Here is a 15,728-nt window from a genome sequence, read left to right on the forward strand (position 1 = left end):
CTGTGCGCCTAGAGCCTGTGCTCTGCAACGAGAACCCACCGCAATAAGCCTGTGCATCGCAATGAAGAGTAGCCCCTGTTCTCTGTAACTAAAGCCCACGCACAGCAACGAACACCCAACGCGGCCAAAAATAAATTAAAAAAAAAAAAAAAAAGAAGTGGATTCTTCCCCAGTCAAGCCTCCAGATGATACCCCAGGCCCAGCTGACACCTTGATGGTAGCCTTATGGAGAGGACCCAGTAAAACCATGCCTGGACTCCTGACCCACAGAAACTGTGAGATAATATATGCATGCTGTTTTGTGCTGTTAATTTGTTATTAAAGCAGTGAAAAGAAGATACAGATTTTGGTTCTAGAAACACGGCACTGCTGTCACAAACACCCAAGTATGTGGGAGTGGTTTGGAAAAATTCTGAGGCGCATAATAGAAGGAAAAGAAAGCTGAAAATGTGTAACTCCCTTGATAATGTAGAATTTTATAAAAATGAATGGGACTTCCCTGGTGGCACAGTGGTTAAGAATCCACCTGCCAATGCAAGGGACACGGGTTTCAGCCCTGGTCCAGGAAGATCTCACATGCCGCGGAGCAACTAAGCCCGTGCGCCACAACTACTGAGTCTGTGCTCTAGAGCCCGTGAGCCACAAATACTGAGCCCACATGCCACAACTACTGAAGCTCACATGCCTAGAGCCCGTGCTCCGCAACAAGAGAAGCCACCGCAATGAGAAGCCTGCACACCACAACGAAGAGTAGCCCCTGCTCGTCACAACTAGAGAAAGCCCGCGCGTGGCAACAAAGAGCCAATGCAGCCAAAAATAAATAAATTTAAAAAAAATTGTTAAAAAAAAAACCCAAGAAAGAATGAGCCCTCACTGCTGAGGACAGAGAAACCTGAAAACACTAGGTTTGGTAAACACGGCAAACATGGACAGCATGGTGGCTATAATTAATAATGGAAATAAATATATAGTATTATATATTTAAAACTTGCTGAGAGTAAACCTTAGAAGTTCTCATCACAAGAAAAAAAACTGTGACTATGTATGGTGACCGTGGTACCCAGCTTTATTGTGGTGATCATTTCAGAATATATACACAATATCAAATCATTATGTTGTACCCAGAAAATAATATACGTCAATTATACCTCAATAAAAATTGTAGAAAAATAAAAGAGTGAACTCTTTGGACACAAAGTAAGCATATCAGATGCAGGCATATCAATAAAGGGTTAATTTTCATATCAAAAAAGTGTTAATTTTTCTCAACACGTTTCTTTGGATTGGCTTTAAACACAATGAAAATGATGCTTCAGTTCCTAAAATGAATACTTGGTGCTGACAGTAAGGACAAACTGAGAACTCCTTCAGAGATAAACGATAAGACTGACTCCCCTCAGTAAAACTCAGCTCTGTGGTCAAATCTAGTAATTTTCTGAGGAAGAATAAAACATTTTTTTTAGAGATTTTCAAAAGTCCAGAAGTGAGGTAAGAAATGCCAGCGACTGCACTTAGGCGTTAGGTGGGCGGTTGGTAACAGAAAGGCTGATTCTTAGTCCCCGGCATGCGAGCAGCTGGATGTCAATGAGCTGCAGGAACACTCAGCGCCCTGCAGACCCAGCTGCTAACCTGCTCGTCTCTGGAGAGGATGTGAGGCAGAGGTGTCTCTCTGGTAATTAAAAACCCCCAGAAACACTGGGATTAGAGCACAGCCTCTCTTCTAACAGAAAAACGAAAACTTTGAAAATGAGATTCTGTGATACTAGCTGTACTTTTCAAGGCCTGCACAGGCAACCAACCATATATCTACACGTATTTTGTTCCCCATCTGTCTACACTTTTTATCCTGGAAAAAGACAGGCTTTCTCTACCCTGAAGATGAATGAGGCCTTTGATGTCATGCAAATGTTAGCTCTGGGCCAAACACGTACAATCCTGAAAGTAGTACACTTAGAGAATAAGAGGTTTAAATGCATTTACCAGTTTTATTTTGCTATGCGGAAACATACATTCACCATGGCTGTGCGACGTGGTTGACAGTGAAATGGAGAATATAACTTTTTGAAGGCTATTTATAACTAAACACTAAATAGTTTTATTACAGTGGAAATTCTGTACAGTTTAAGGCTTGGCTCTGAACTAGACTGCAAATATGGACCAGATTTGGAAATAAAACACTTTTTTTTCAAGTAAAAGAAGAAAAATCCATTAAAAAAAATACAAGGACGAAGAAATGAAGAGAACAAAGCAACAGGAGCCCAACGGGTTTTCCCGGAGTGAAATTTCATCATACGGTGAACTAACAAAAATACAGGTCTTCTTTCCAAAATAATGACAATTTACATATTTAGGACTTGTTAGGGAACTCTGGGAGGCTTTCCAGACTGAACGCAGACCAAAGTGGACAACGGGGAAGAAATCACATTGATACGCTAAAGTCAGTACTACTTTCTAACGGTTAAATTAGATGACACAAAGCAGGATTGTGAGCGCTAAATATTTCCAGAGGATTGGAGAGTCGTTACTGCTGACAGGTGAGAGTAATAAACCAGAGGAAACAAGTACAAGATTCAAGTTATTTAATGAATAAACTCGGTTATTGGCACATCTAATCTGGGAAAAACCTGACACACGGGACTAGACAGCTTCTAGCAGTTTAGGGTAATCTTTGTTGATCCGTAAACAAAAGATCTGTCACCTAAGAAACTGCAATTTTGTTTAGACTTTAATAATCATCAGCTATGAAAGGCATGGATTGTTTTACGTGTTACATGAGATCACGGTTTCTATTGTTGGTTATGAACGTGCAGGTGTAGCTGAGAACTCAGACACTGTGTGAAACGTAAAAATGCTGCTTGTTTTGTAATTGTATCGTTGCTTCATGCAATGTCAGTTTAGTGAGGCTGACTCAGATTGCTTTATTATGGGAAGGTCTCTGCCAGTGTCTTTATTAAATGGTCAAGGTCAGTTCTTCTGGATTGAAATTGTCCATGGGCAGATGCAAATCAGTGGGTTAGAAGAGGAAACTCCACATAGACTCTGGGTTTTCTAATGGTTTGCATGACTGGCTTCAGGTGCAGCCTAGGTTATTCCTGCAGAAGAGAGATTTGATCAGTTACTCGTCTGAAAACGCCTGAGAGTTTCCCTCAGATCGAGGTCATGGGAGAAGTATCTTGTACGATTATGAAATGCTCTTTTTGACAAGATACTGTAAAATACCAGTGTACGCCACTGACAGGCTTTCTCTGAAATAACCACATCGTCACCCAAGTGGCTCAACTCGCTGAAGAGAACCTTCTTTTGGTTTTTTTTTTTTTTGCTTTCTATCTTCCAAATTACCTTCTTAATTTGAATATAATGAGTGATGTTTATATTTTTTCCCTTTGAGAGAAGCCACTCATCAATCAACATTAACCGACGTTAGAGAACGTACTTATCTCATTTCTACATGTAAAGCATTTAAGAGACTCTTCTCACATAACCAAGGAGCTGCATTCAGCATTCAAAGCCTTCCAGGGATGCTCAGGGCCCCTCGAGTTCTCGAGGGGCGGGTTAGTATGCATGACAAGTCTGTGCACACACAGAAGATGCTGTCTGCTCGTGACGTCGGCCAAACAGTGGCTGGAAAGGCACGCGCTTTCTGGAGGAAAGCAGGACCACAAGACTGCATTTTTGCTTCCTCCTGAGACACGATACTACACTCGGGGAAAAAAATCATCCCAAAGAATACAGGAAATAGATGACATCCACAATGAGAGTGAGTGCTCTGGTCTCAAATTGTAAAACAAAGCAAAAACAAAAACATAAACAGGCTAGCACCAAACACGGTGGAAGAGAAAGCTTACTTACAATGGGATAATGCAGCCAACGGAAGGAGAACAGGCTATATTTTATTTCCCTAGTATTTGGAACACACAGATTGCACCTCTCAGAACAAAACCATCTTAGCTCTGATTAGGCTACATGGCAAGTGAAACCAGATCCGACCTTTCAAATGTGGATAATGGGAGGAGCACAGAGCATGCATTAAGAGGGGACATGCGCAGGACCAGGCAAGCGGACTCTGCTTTCTCTTTATCCTCTAACTGGCAGGGGAGGTAAAAAGTCCACAGTATGGAGCCTCCAAATATGAAACAAAGCAGCAGCCGCAAACCAATTTTCCATCCTCTTGATACCCAGAGCCCTGCAAACGCCAGTGAGAGAAAAAGGAGAGGGAAGAGGCAGGGGGAGGGAGAGAGGGAAGCCCTGGGCCACATGCCAGCCGAGGCCAAGCCTAGAGAACCAGCGCCACCTCTTACCTGGGCTCAATCCTCTCCATCTTCAGGGGTGATCTCGGTCTCTTTATGGACCACTACTTTGGTCACTGACATGTCAGGGTGCTGCTCTTTGGCCTCTTTAATTGCCTGAGCCAGTGCCTATCCCCAGGAAATCACAGAAAGGCAAAGACAAAAAGGAGGCGGGACGTGCAAGATCAGAGCCAGGTGGAGACTCGTGAGCAAGATCTATATACACAATTTACAGATGGGATACAATGACTGCAAAGGGCGTCATACGCTGCATACTGCAAAGTTAATTCAGAAAACTGTTTAGACTACAGGCTGGACTAGAAGGACAGCTCTGGGAAGAGTACGACCAGCTAGTGTTTCTCCGTCTCCCTGCAGGGGTATCTACCCTCTCTCACACGCTACCTGGTCATGGTCGATGTCCGCGTCTCCCGTGATGACGATTCGCTTCTCGATTCTCGTCTCTGAAATGCCTCCTTTCACAGTCTGAAAGCAACACATAAGCATTATGAATTTACCGTCACTGTTGACCGGGGGAAACGGCGGAAAATGCTGACACAGCTTTAAGCTGCATCATTCATTCTTTAAGAATTGAAACAGAATCCTATGGCAGTTATTCACAACGGTTCATTTCAGAAGTGAAGCCAGAATAGAGTCCTTCGGGTTTTGGCTGGCTGGTGTTTCTGGGACATCTACCATATGCTGTGCACTGGAGTTAAGGGTTATGCAAAGGGCATCAGAATGCATATTCTTAAACGGAACCTGGCATGTGAGGACAGATGCACCACAAGTACAGCAGCCGTGAGAGCTCCAGTGCAGCTGCCTGGCATCCTGGTATTCACCTATCTGCTGGTGCGGCCCAACCCAGAAGCTCTGAACGGATACCTTCCTGCATCCGTTCCCACTCCACTTACTTTGGTGATGTGGGTGGTGGTCGTGGTGCTAGTGGTTTCAGATGTGATCGTCTGTGCGCTCATGAGCACACCTGGCTCCAAATCAGCACCAAGATCAACCTAAGCAAGCAAAGGGGGAGACGCCACACTTGAATATTGATGTTACCTCTCCAGACGTCTGCTATCTCGGTTTAGGGCGTGACGATGCGTTAATTATCTGCACAATCGCTGTGCTGTTCCATCAGCATCTGGGAGCTGCCACAGACTATGGACTGAATCAAACTTGGCCATTGTTAACCCTCATTAAAAAGTTGGGACTTCAGAAATGTGAGCAGGGGCTGGTTGAGCTAGTAGTGTTCTTCCTTACCGATGGCTAGGGAGATAAGATTTCTGAGCCTCTTTCTACATTTCAAGTTATGTGAAGACCTGCTTAAGTCACCTGCTCTTCCTTGATCGGTAATAAAATTACAATTACTGCACCATTCTTGATAGAGACAGTTGGGTCCTCTGAGTCTCACAAATTAAATATCATGTAGTGACACTTAAATGCATGAAGCCATTCATGGGGTAAAACAGGTGCCAGGGCTCTGGCCTTCATAGACTGTCTTACCTGTGATGATTCATATGTTATGGTTTTTGTTTCTGTGTGAACTACAGGCACTTCCTTGGTAGAAATTTCTAGCTTTACTCCTCCTGGTGAAACACTGCCAAAGCTGATGGTTTCTGTCTTCACAGTAGATGACTATACCAATGGGAAGCAGGCAGAGTGGCTATTAAATTTTGCAAACACACACCTTTGTTTTTTTCCCTCCCCTCTTGGTGGATATAGATTAAGCACAGGTTGGTATGAAATAAATGTTTACATTTTACATGGGGGGCAGTTGGGGAATGAGGCACACAACAGATACATGTCAGTCTCCCAGAATTCATATGGAATGTTCCAGGTACAAGAAAATATTTCGAAGGAAATTGAAAAAACCCACTTTTTTACATTCCCTCTCCTCTATCTCATAAACTAATTTTAATAGATTAAAAAATCATAAATTAGCCTTTTATTGAAAAACTTCTTAGACAGAAGGAACAAGTAATAAGACATTGAACCACCACCCCTCACCCCGCCCCCACGTACTTCAGGAATTTCAATAAAAGAGAATAAAGAATAAATTCTAGCACTTGGTGCCTGGGCAAGCCTGGTTTTGGTCCTTTTGGATAAGTACACCGATCAGAAATAAATTTATCAAGTTTTCTAATATCTTGGCAGGCTATGCATCTCCCAGGTTTATTGCCAGTTACGGTATTATTGCCAGTTTATTGCCAGTTACGGTTTATTGCCAGTTACGGTAATTGCAAAGAGAGTGGAAACCATTTCCTGGAACTTTAGGTAGTGAATAATCATTATATATGTTTGCATGGGACCCCAGACCAGCATGGAGACCCCATAATTGCCATGCAAGAAGGCAACAAGAGGACAAACAAACTGCTCTTGGAAAAGGAAGAAAATTAAACCTAGCCCTGCCTTTATGCTTAACTAAATTTCAGGGACTTACTTCAGCACTAAAAGTTAACATTAGCCGCTAGTTACCTCAAAATGAGGTTTTTGTTCCGAAGCTTCAGGAACGTGGATGGCTGCACTCTGCTCCTCCTCTGGCTCTTGGGAAGCAGCTGCCATCTCTCCCTGTTCGAGGACAGCTTTGTCGGCCACCTCCCCTTTTTCCTCCTTCGCTCCCTCAGTCAGAGCAGAGACCTCCTTCCCTTTCACGTCAGATACGTCAGCAGATGCTGCCCGGGTCACAGCGTCCATGTCATCTCCAGCTGCGTAAGAAGCATCCCCACTCGCATGCACATTCATCACATGTCTTTCCTCCACCAATGCCGTTTCCTGCACAACCTTCTGGGTGCTAAGTGGCTGGGGGTGCTGGGTTGTTTCCCTCTCTATTTTCCCAGACTCCGTCTTGGTTTCCATTTTCTGCATGGAAAAAAAATTGTGGTGTCAGTGTGACTTTCCACAAAGCAAAGGTCAGAAAGCAAAAAAAAAAAAACAACAAAAGCAGCCACTCACCAGGGTACCTAAAGCCAGTACCAGTGCTTATAACCAGCAACGCTTAGAGAAAATATAAATTAGCTTTCATTCCCCCCACCAGAGTCTTTGATGCCTGCCCTCTGCCTGACACATAGCCTCGAACCTGTGCTGCTTCTTCGGATGTTGCAAAAGAAACAAGAGTGCGGTATAAAATGCAATTAAAAAACCAAAACAAAATGAAAGCATTGGAGCACATGCATATTGGTTTTGGCTGCTTCCTTACACCTAACAGGTGACATAAAATGCTTTAAGAAATTAAATGCTGTTAAAACGTCTCAGCACGATTGCTTTCTGAACATCTGAAGTACGTTCTTGTAATGGAACTAAAGACATGTGATGCAAACGTGGGACAGGCACAGAGGGGTGTAAGTGAAGACCCCTCTCAGGTGTTTAAAGCAAAGCCACTTGGATGCAACACACACACACCCCGAAAAGGCACAAAGAAAAGGCAAAGAGGCAGAGACAGAGACACCGAGGATGGAAACAGATGGCCACCTGCACCCAGCTTTGAGAAGTGGAAGTAACCCCTCCTATGAATTCTGTCGGCTTTCTCGCAGACTCTAATAAGCTGAAGATTTCAGAGCCATCCATGAGCTTTTCTCCAGAAGACTGTTTAGTCTGAGTGAACAGAGAAATGGAGAGTCAAGCACAGAGGTCGGGACACAGGAGGGCAGGTACTCATTCACAGCTGGTTAGACAGAACTGTAGGCGCGGGACCCAGGGCGAGGGATGGAGGGATCTACAGACAGATTTGGAAACACATAGGGATGGGAAATCAACAGCAAATCGGGGTGAGCAGGGGCTCTGGTTTGGTAAAGCGGAGAGAGTTCCTGAGGTTAGGGCGGTGCTGGGTGAAGCGGATCCTTTCACCCGGCACCGGCACCTCAAGCCCCGGCAGCACCACCCCACCTCGGGGACAAGAGCTGGAAATAAAACGGCAGGTATCTCAATGCTCACGTCAGACCGCGGTAGTGACTCAACCATGAAAACAACAAAAAAGCTTGGGTTGGCGGCTCTCAACATAAGCCAAACAGCAAGAGAAATGGAAAGGCTCGGGGTGGAAGGGCTGCCTTGGCAAACGTCATGCTGGAATCGGAAACGGCGGCCCAAAGGCAGCACCGGTTACCACGACTTGGGACGTGGCCGACTCTGTGACAACGTATTGGGTGGTGGCGACGGTGATGGCCGGTTCCTGGGAGTATCTCCACTTGGACAGGCTCTTCCTGCGGGGACTGAAGGGCCCCACCTTCAAGGTCTCGGCCTCGGCCTCGGGCTCCGCTCTGCCCAGCCGCTCGCCCTCCAGACTGGCATCCCTCCCGGGCACGTGGCTTTCCTCAAGAGCATCACCCTCGGGGCTCTGCAGCCGGGACTCGGCTTCCCTGATGGGGGCCAGCGACTCCGACGGCCTCCGCTTTGGAGTGTGGACCTCAGGCCCCCTCCTGGTCCTGTCCTCGGTGAGGACTCCCAGGACCTCAAACTCTGCCAGGACACAGGTGGTCTTCATGGGCTCGGCCAGCCCTGGCTCAAGAGGGGAGGGGGACACCACCCTCTCCCCTTCTTTGACTTTTCCTGTCATAGTGACAATTTTTCCAGACACGGTATCGTAGGACTTTCCGAGTGTGTATATTTTCTGCTTGTTCTCTTCCTTCAAGTGCATTTCTCGGGCCAAGTCTTCAAAGCTCTGCACTTCAGTGGCGCTAGATCCTAACGAGTCGGCGGGGATGTCATCAGTTCTAGCGCTCACGGTCACCACCTTGTACGTCACAATCTTTTTCGAATCACCATCAACTACCTCAGTGGGTATTTTGTCTACAATAACCCAGTCCTCTGTGCCCTATATTTGGAATATAAAAGCTAAATTAGAAGTTCTGATGGTATCTCATTTCTAAAATAAGAATCCTTTAAGGCAATCAGGGTGAGAGCTACACTCAGGCCTGGGAGGTGACTGCACAGGGCTGGGGTTATTTTTATTGATTATGGCTGCAATCTCTTCCCATCTGAAATTTATTAACTCTAACCTGCAACTTGGAATACGGTCTGCGTGTACACTCGCAATTTCAGATTTCTTGAAATACTTTGGTGGTAAATTTTGCAAAGACTATATTTGATCTTATGCTAAATGTCTGATCATTTTGTATGTCAAGATTAAACAACATTTTTGAAGCTGTTGTACAAGTTATTTAGCTTTACTTATGTGGACATAGAAAAGACAGTTTTCCATGTGAAACAGAACACTGTACTTCATATCTGTTGTTCTCACAAAGAACGTGCCAGCATTTCCACAAATTTCTGTGAAAACCATTTTCCATGTTTGTGAATTATACTTCCTTATATGGGAGACGGAATCCACTCTAGCACTTATTATCCAATAAGTATTCAGTGCACCTGTGTTTCAGGCATTGTAATGAACTATTTCCCACTGTTAGGACACTGTCGGAGCCTCTTAGAAATAGGTCACAGTGGTCTGTACCCTGTTCCGATTTTAGTTACAACCGAAGTTCATCGTCTCAGGAGTTTCTTTGGCAGTTTCCTTAGTGTTAGTTCCAATAAGGCAGACGAAATGCAAGTTATGAAACTTCTGTATTTGGGGAGCCTACCAGGACGTTGTTAGGAGGTAACTAGTCTAACAGGTTACAGAGGGAAGAGAAACCAAGCCAGGAGCAAGGGAGCACCTTGGTTTACATTTTAAACTTGGACGTTTGCTACTTTCGTATTTATCCTAGCCTGAATCTAGAAACAGGTGGGCCTTAAGAAAAAGGATTACAGATCCATCTATAGGCTGGTGCCGGATTAAACAAAATGAATTGAAAAATAACCTCTAGGGTGGATGGGACAGTTTTCTGGAAAATGATTTGACGAGAGGTAACCACAGAGCCTCCTTCCTGAATTCTCTTTATCACACTTGGCTAGTGGGAAAACCAATAAAAGTTCAGAACTTTCAAAATCAGTCAAGGTCATCTAAATTAGCATCACTCTATGGGTGAAAGAGGTACTAAAAGGTCCAGTAATATCATTACGAAGTATAATCATAATGTTTCAATGACCACACACAGATATAATCACCTAGGAGCAAAAGCCACAAAGAAATGATAGCTAACGGATAACTAAATTAGTAACAAAATTCCCTACTTCCCTCCCCAGAATCTAAGCAAAAATGATATACCTACCTTAGTGGCAAACAAGGTAAATTTTAAAAAGAAAGGAAAAACTACAGACATTTTAATGACACTGAAATCTGAAGAGCAATTTCCTTCTGGAAAATTCCTTAATGTTTGTTTTTTACCTGAGACTCAAAGAATGGAGAGCTTCCTTGCTGCAAAAATAGAACCTTTTCAGAAATCTCTCTTTCTTCTTTGGTCTGTTTGAATAAAGGGGGTTGGGTTGGAGAAGAGGAAGCAGACAGTTTCCAAAAAGGCAAGTTAGGAAGAGAGTTCTTTTCTTGTGCTACACATATAATACTCATTCATTTTTTTTTTTTTCTGAAGAAGTAAATTAGTGCCTATTAATTTGGAAAATGGTCTGAAGCCATCTCAACATTTAACAATTATTTCCAAAGAGTAACAGACTATGTTTTGAATCTCCGGTGTTCTTAGGATTCAAACATTTCTCATTTCTACAAACACAGAATATGCAAGAGTGGCATAAAGAGCTTTCTGGCATTTCAGTAGTGTTCATATGTCAGTGATCTGCAATACTGTAAAAGTGAGTATTAAAATGAAAATGTTAAGATTAAAAAAAAATTAAGTTAGGAATAAATTCTCACTTCCATGTCCGACAAATTCTTGATCATATTCCCTACTGAAGTGCCGCCTGACACAGAGAAAGGAAATACACGTGGGTCACTGCATTCGCTACTAATCTGAAAAACCCAGTTATGCCTAGATTGATGTCTTTATTCCACAAATAAACATAAGGTTATAGCTTTATTTGAACTTTTATAACATGGCAAATAATCCTGAAAAGTCAACTTCAGAATATCTTGGTGAAGAATTAAGTATTTGAAGTCATACTTGTCTTTAACATATAAAATTTAAAAGGACATTAAGTATGTTATGTTAGAACAGTTTTTTTCCTTTCATCTTTTTATTGCTTCCTTTAGTATCAAATAGGCATAATTCAAGGGGCAATACGTTAGCTACCGAGCCTGTCTCTGTGTACAGCACACGACCGCATAGAATAGTGAACAAAAGGATACTTTGGTAAAGTCATCTAAAAATAATAAAAGTTCAAAGTTTCTAGACGAATGGAACTTTGAAAATAAACCCTCTTGTTGATGATAAGCAGTATACTTTTATGAGAGGTGTTTAAAATTCCTAGGTATGTATCTACAAAGCTATCAGTGCTATATTTAATCGTTTGCCTGCAAGAGGTTGTAGAGGAGCATCTGGAATGTTATCTGGAATGACCTGCTGACAGATTTTGATAGCATCGTCCTCATATGCTCCTTTTAAATGAGGAACAAATAAGACATTTCAAAGGGGGAAAAAAAAAAATCCCTGTCCTGTCCCATTTTGGAGAAAGATATTGCAAGAGACAAAATGTACCATGTGGAATCGTTCAATGTGGATTTATTTTTTAAACTTTCAATCATAGCCTCTTTTTCAAACAGAAATAAGAAACAGGAAGTCAAAATTATAGACACTTTTCAGAATACCACGGCTAGGCCTCTAATTATAATCACTGAACTACATATTTTCCTACAATGAGAGCTTAAAAAAAACAACAGCAGTGGTTTTCAGCATATCCTGTTATCTGACATCAACTAATTTTAAAAACGTCTGTGTCTGTAAGTAAAAATGTCCACACTGTCTGCATCCAGAGCTGTGCATGTCCCATAATAACGGAAAAGGGTAACATAAGGGGATAGATGTTATCATTAAATCCTGTATACTGTCAACCCCAATCCAGTGAGTTCTGCTAAAGTTAAGAGGTACTGATAAAGAAAAGCTGATAATCGAAACATTTACTAGGGGTTAAGACAGAGTCAGAGGCACACCCTGACTATTTCATTTAGTTCCTTAAACGTTCATGCCTGTGTCATAATTGGGACACAAGGCCCTACAGTGGCATGCAAAATTCACAGAGGTGTTACTTGCTCAGATGATTAAGGGTCTCTATGGAGCTGTGACTTTCATTTCTGCTCGGGCCAGGGGTTCTCAAATTGGGCTCTGAATTAGAATTATGTGGAGAGCTTTTAAATAAGAGTAATGTGTGGGGTGCACCTCTGACTAATTAAATCAGATTCTGATGTAGAACCCAGGCATCGGTATTTTAAAAACCTTGCAGGTGACTGTAATACGCATCTAGAGTTGCACCCCAGGGTCTGAATGGAAAGTCACAGAAGTCAGATTCACAGAATGGAGATAATTCTCTCTATCCATGAATAGATGATCCATAGTGAATGCATATTTTGCCCAATTTAAGGCCCATCCAAGACCTGAATAGCAAAAGTAAAGCTGGACAAGAAAGCAGAAAAATGCATAGAGAGAGTTGATTCTAGTTATTCATGGCAGTTGCGTTCTATAAAGTTGCTGTGAACACTGAATTACTGAGTACTGAACCATAGCTCCTAGGGGAAAGACAGGGTCAGGTTCCTGGGAGCTTCTGGTCATGAAATTTTCGTCAACTGATCAATGCATAACCTTGTTTTATGTGTGTTTCTGTTTAAAGACCCCTTATTTAATATCTATTATTGATCCATTAACATCAAACTCACAGCCAGCAGCACCATAACTTATCCTGAACAAAGCGTATCTGACACACATATTTTCCTATAAGGCACATCTCAGCCTTCTTGTACTTGGGAACACTAGACAGCACTTCTGCACTATGCCTGGGGGTCGTTTCAAATAGCAAAATCACCAACAAAAAACACAAAAAAGCAAAAATGTGGCACTAAACAGGCTGTTGCCCGTTCACCTTACCTGGGAAGGTGTGCCTTGAGCAATTTTTTTTTTTTTTAGGCCGTGACAGTGAGAGGCCCGCGCACTGTGATTTGGAGTGGCCCCTGCTTGCCACAACTAGAGAAAGCCCTCGCACAGAAACGAAGACGCAACACAGCAAAAATAAATAAATTAATGAATAAACTCCTACCCCCAACATCTTCTTTAAAAAAAAAAAAAAAATCAGGAGTCATCACATTTTTTTCAAAACAACATTGTATCACTGAGATTCCCCCCAAAATCCAACTAAGTGTGGCGTCACTGAATCAGTTTCTTTACCCTTCTGACACAAGCAATATTACTTTGAGAAGTCACTTTAAAAAATTAAGTTACATATTTTCTTTTAGAAATAATTGGACCTCTTTCTAAACTGGCCAATTATTGTTTAATTAATTTAAAGTGGGTCATATTAAATAAAAGGATAACATCAAATGAGTAATTTACTTAGAAAAACACCTGCCCTCTAAAATGAAAATCTTTCGTTAAGGTGTTTTTAAACAAATATGCTTTGTGTATGCCTAGCTGGCTGGGAGGATAAAATTATCTTTTGTGCTTTTCACAAAACCAATAACAAAAGCCAATATTAAGTTTTCATATAGAAATGAACAAGAATTTGGAGCATAAGAACTTGCCGGGCTGTCTCCAGGGCCCTCAAATGGAGGATAAACTGGGTGTCACCAAGGGCTCCGGGAGAAGGGTCAGATGGGAGCCCCAAGGCGAGGGAAGCGCGCATAGCCCTGACTTCCCAGAAGGGACCTCTCTTCCTCTGGGACTTGAAGCTCCTTGGAGCTGCTTTTTCAGAGCCCCTTTGATAACCAGGGTTATTAGCCAGCCTTGTTTTTAAGAAGCTCTTCTTTACATCTAGCAAGTCTCCCAACAATTTCCTCCCTTGCCGGTGGCAGTGGAGTCCTAAGGTACAGCTTCTGCTCACCACTCAGCAGACACTTGAAAGCAGTTACTAAGCCAGCTGCTGGTCTCCAGTCTACGTAACCAAACCACTTTGTGCTTCTGCAGAGGACATCTTTCCTCCATCCTTTAATCCTTTTAAAACAATCCTTTCTTAGCTCTACTGCAGTCTCTCTGCACCAACAGGGATAAGGCATCCACATCGAGGGTAAGTTCAGCGTATTCAAAGCATCGCCTCTTAAGTTATTAACATTCTTTGGGGTCATCACCGTTATTCTCTAAGAATTAGAGCGTTTAATAAGTGAAAAAAATTTCTTTTACTAGTCTAATGACCTACACTTCGACAGTCCCTTGTTTATTATCACCACCTTTAACTTCTCCAAGCAACTACCAGAACTTCCATTCAAAGGGCTGCTACCTCGCGTGTCCCTGAGTGACAGCAGGGGAGGAGAGGCCTGACTTTTTCAGTGGCTATTTATTTTGTGTTTTTGTAACGTAATCCAGTATCTGCCATCTTCAGAGCCAGCACGTCCTTCCTTATTTCCAGCCCTCGTAGAAATAGGGTAAACCAAACTTGACCAGTTACAGTAAAACTTATCTGACCATAACTCATAAGTGGCAGTCTGACTAATGCAGGAACTACAATATTTAAATCAATCAGGAAAATCTGAAATTTTTGTGTCTTGAAACTCAAAACAATCTGAACGGAACCGATGTTTAATGGTACAGGAATACTCTGGTCACAGGACTTTTCATTTATTCTGCATAAAAAGGCCCTTTACAAAGTGATTCAAATGGTGACATGCCTTGTCGTTTTTTTTTTAGTGGGATTGGAACTGTCATGAACATCATGACTGTGGTCGCTTTAGATAAACAGCTTTCAAGGGAAGAAAGAAGTTAATATTATACTAGAAAGATGCCGTTTTAAAAAGCTACTTCTTTTGAAAGACAGATAAAGTAAGATGATGTGTAACAGCTGACAGTAAGATTAGTACCACTGCCACTGTGGGTCCCACACGATGATGGGAGCCTTGAAGTAGCACCAGCGGAATCCTCTACCTTGCTGTACATTTAAAGAGCGATTTCCTACATGGAAGACTTACTCAAAAAGACATTCTGGCCTTTACTTTCCCTATTAAAAACCAAATAAAAACTGATTATAAGTCATAATATAATATATATGTTTATATATATAAATCAGTTAAAATAACCAATTTTGAAAAATATATATATATGCTATAAATAAAAATGAAATAAAAAACTGAGCATACCCGTAAAAACCTGGTGTAGTAGTCCCAGAGTAAAGTATGCCCTGAAATGTTATCAACTTCATAACTGTTTAGTCAAACATTAGACAATCTCAATAGGCATGCTCATCTTGCAATTGATGAGAAACAGTCATGAATTTTCAAGGCATTTCTTAAAGTAGCGGAAGTACATTCAGAAAAACTGTTGGTTCAGTAATACAGTAGGTCAATGTCTCCCAGCTGTGAATCTAGAATAAGCAGATCTGAACCAGAGTTTCCTTGTTCGTTCCAAAGCACCACGGGATGCGATTACTCACTCCTTGGCCACCTAACATTGTACTGGCTATACACAGACAAGGGGTGAGATTCTCTACTCA

General features: G+C 42.2%; 1 protein-coding gene across 5 annotated transcripts in view; it reads right to left on the reverse strand.

Moving 5' to 3' along the window:
• Positions 1–1,965: 1,965 nt before the first annotated feature.
• The window catches only part of EPB41L3 (erythrocyte membrane protein band 4.1 like 3), an 85,469-nt gene continuing 71,706 nt past the window's right edge, over positions 1,966–15,728 (reverse strand). For 2 of the 5 annotated variants that reach the window (XM_024763915.1, XM_024763914.1), the window contains 6 exons: positions 6,759–7,142; positions 5,787–5,918; positions 5,198–5,296; positions 4,689–4,769; positions 4,299–4,415; positions 2,565–3,092 (listed from right to left, as the gene is read on the reverse strand). In XM_024763915.1, coding sequence (XP_024619683.1) covers positions 4,305–4,415; positions 4,689–4,769; positions 5,198–5,296; positions 5,787–5,918; positions 6,759–7,142 — 807 coding nt within the window. In that variant the 3' untranslated portion in view covers positions 2,565–3,092; positions 4,299–4,304. Of the gene's footprint in view, positions 3,093–4,298; positions 4,416–4,688; positions 4,770–5,197; positions 5,297–5,786; positions 5,919–6,758; positions 7,143–7,751; positions 7,875–15,728 lie in introns of all 5 variants that reach the window. The other 3 variants (XM_024763916.1, XM_024763912.1, XM_024763913.1) reach the window with 3 other exon arrangements.

This window comes from Neophocaena asiaeorientalis, unplaced genomic scaffold, assembly GCF_003031525.2.
Source record: "Neophocaena asiaeorientalis asiaeorientalis breed wild unplaced genomic scaffold, Neophocaena_asiaeorientalis_V1.1 scaffold110, whole genome shotgun sequence".
In the NCBI taxonomy this organism is placed as follows: domain Eukaryota; kingdom Metazoa; phylum Chordata; class Mammalia; order Artiodactyla; family Phocoenidae; genus Neophocaena; species Neophocaena asiaeorientalis.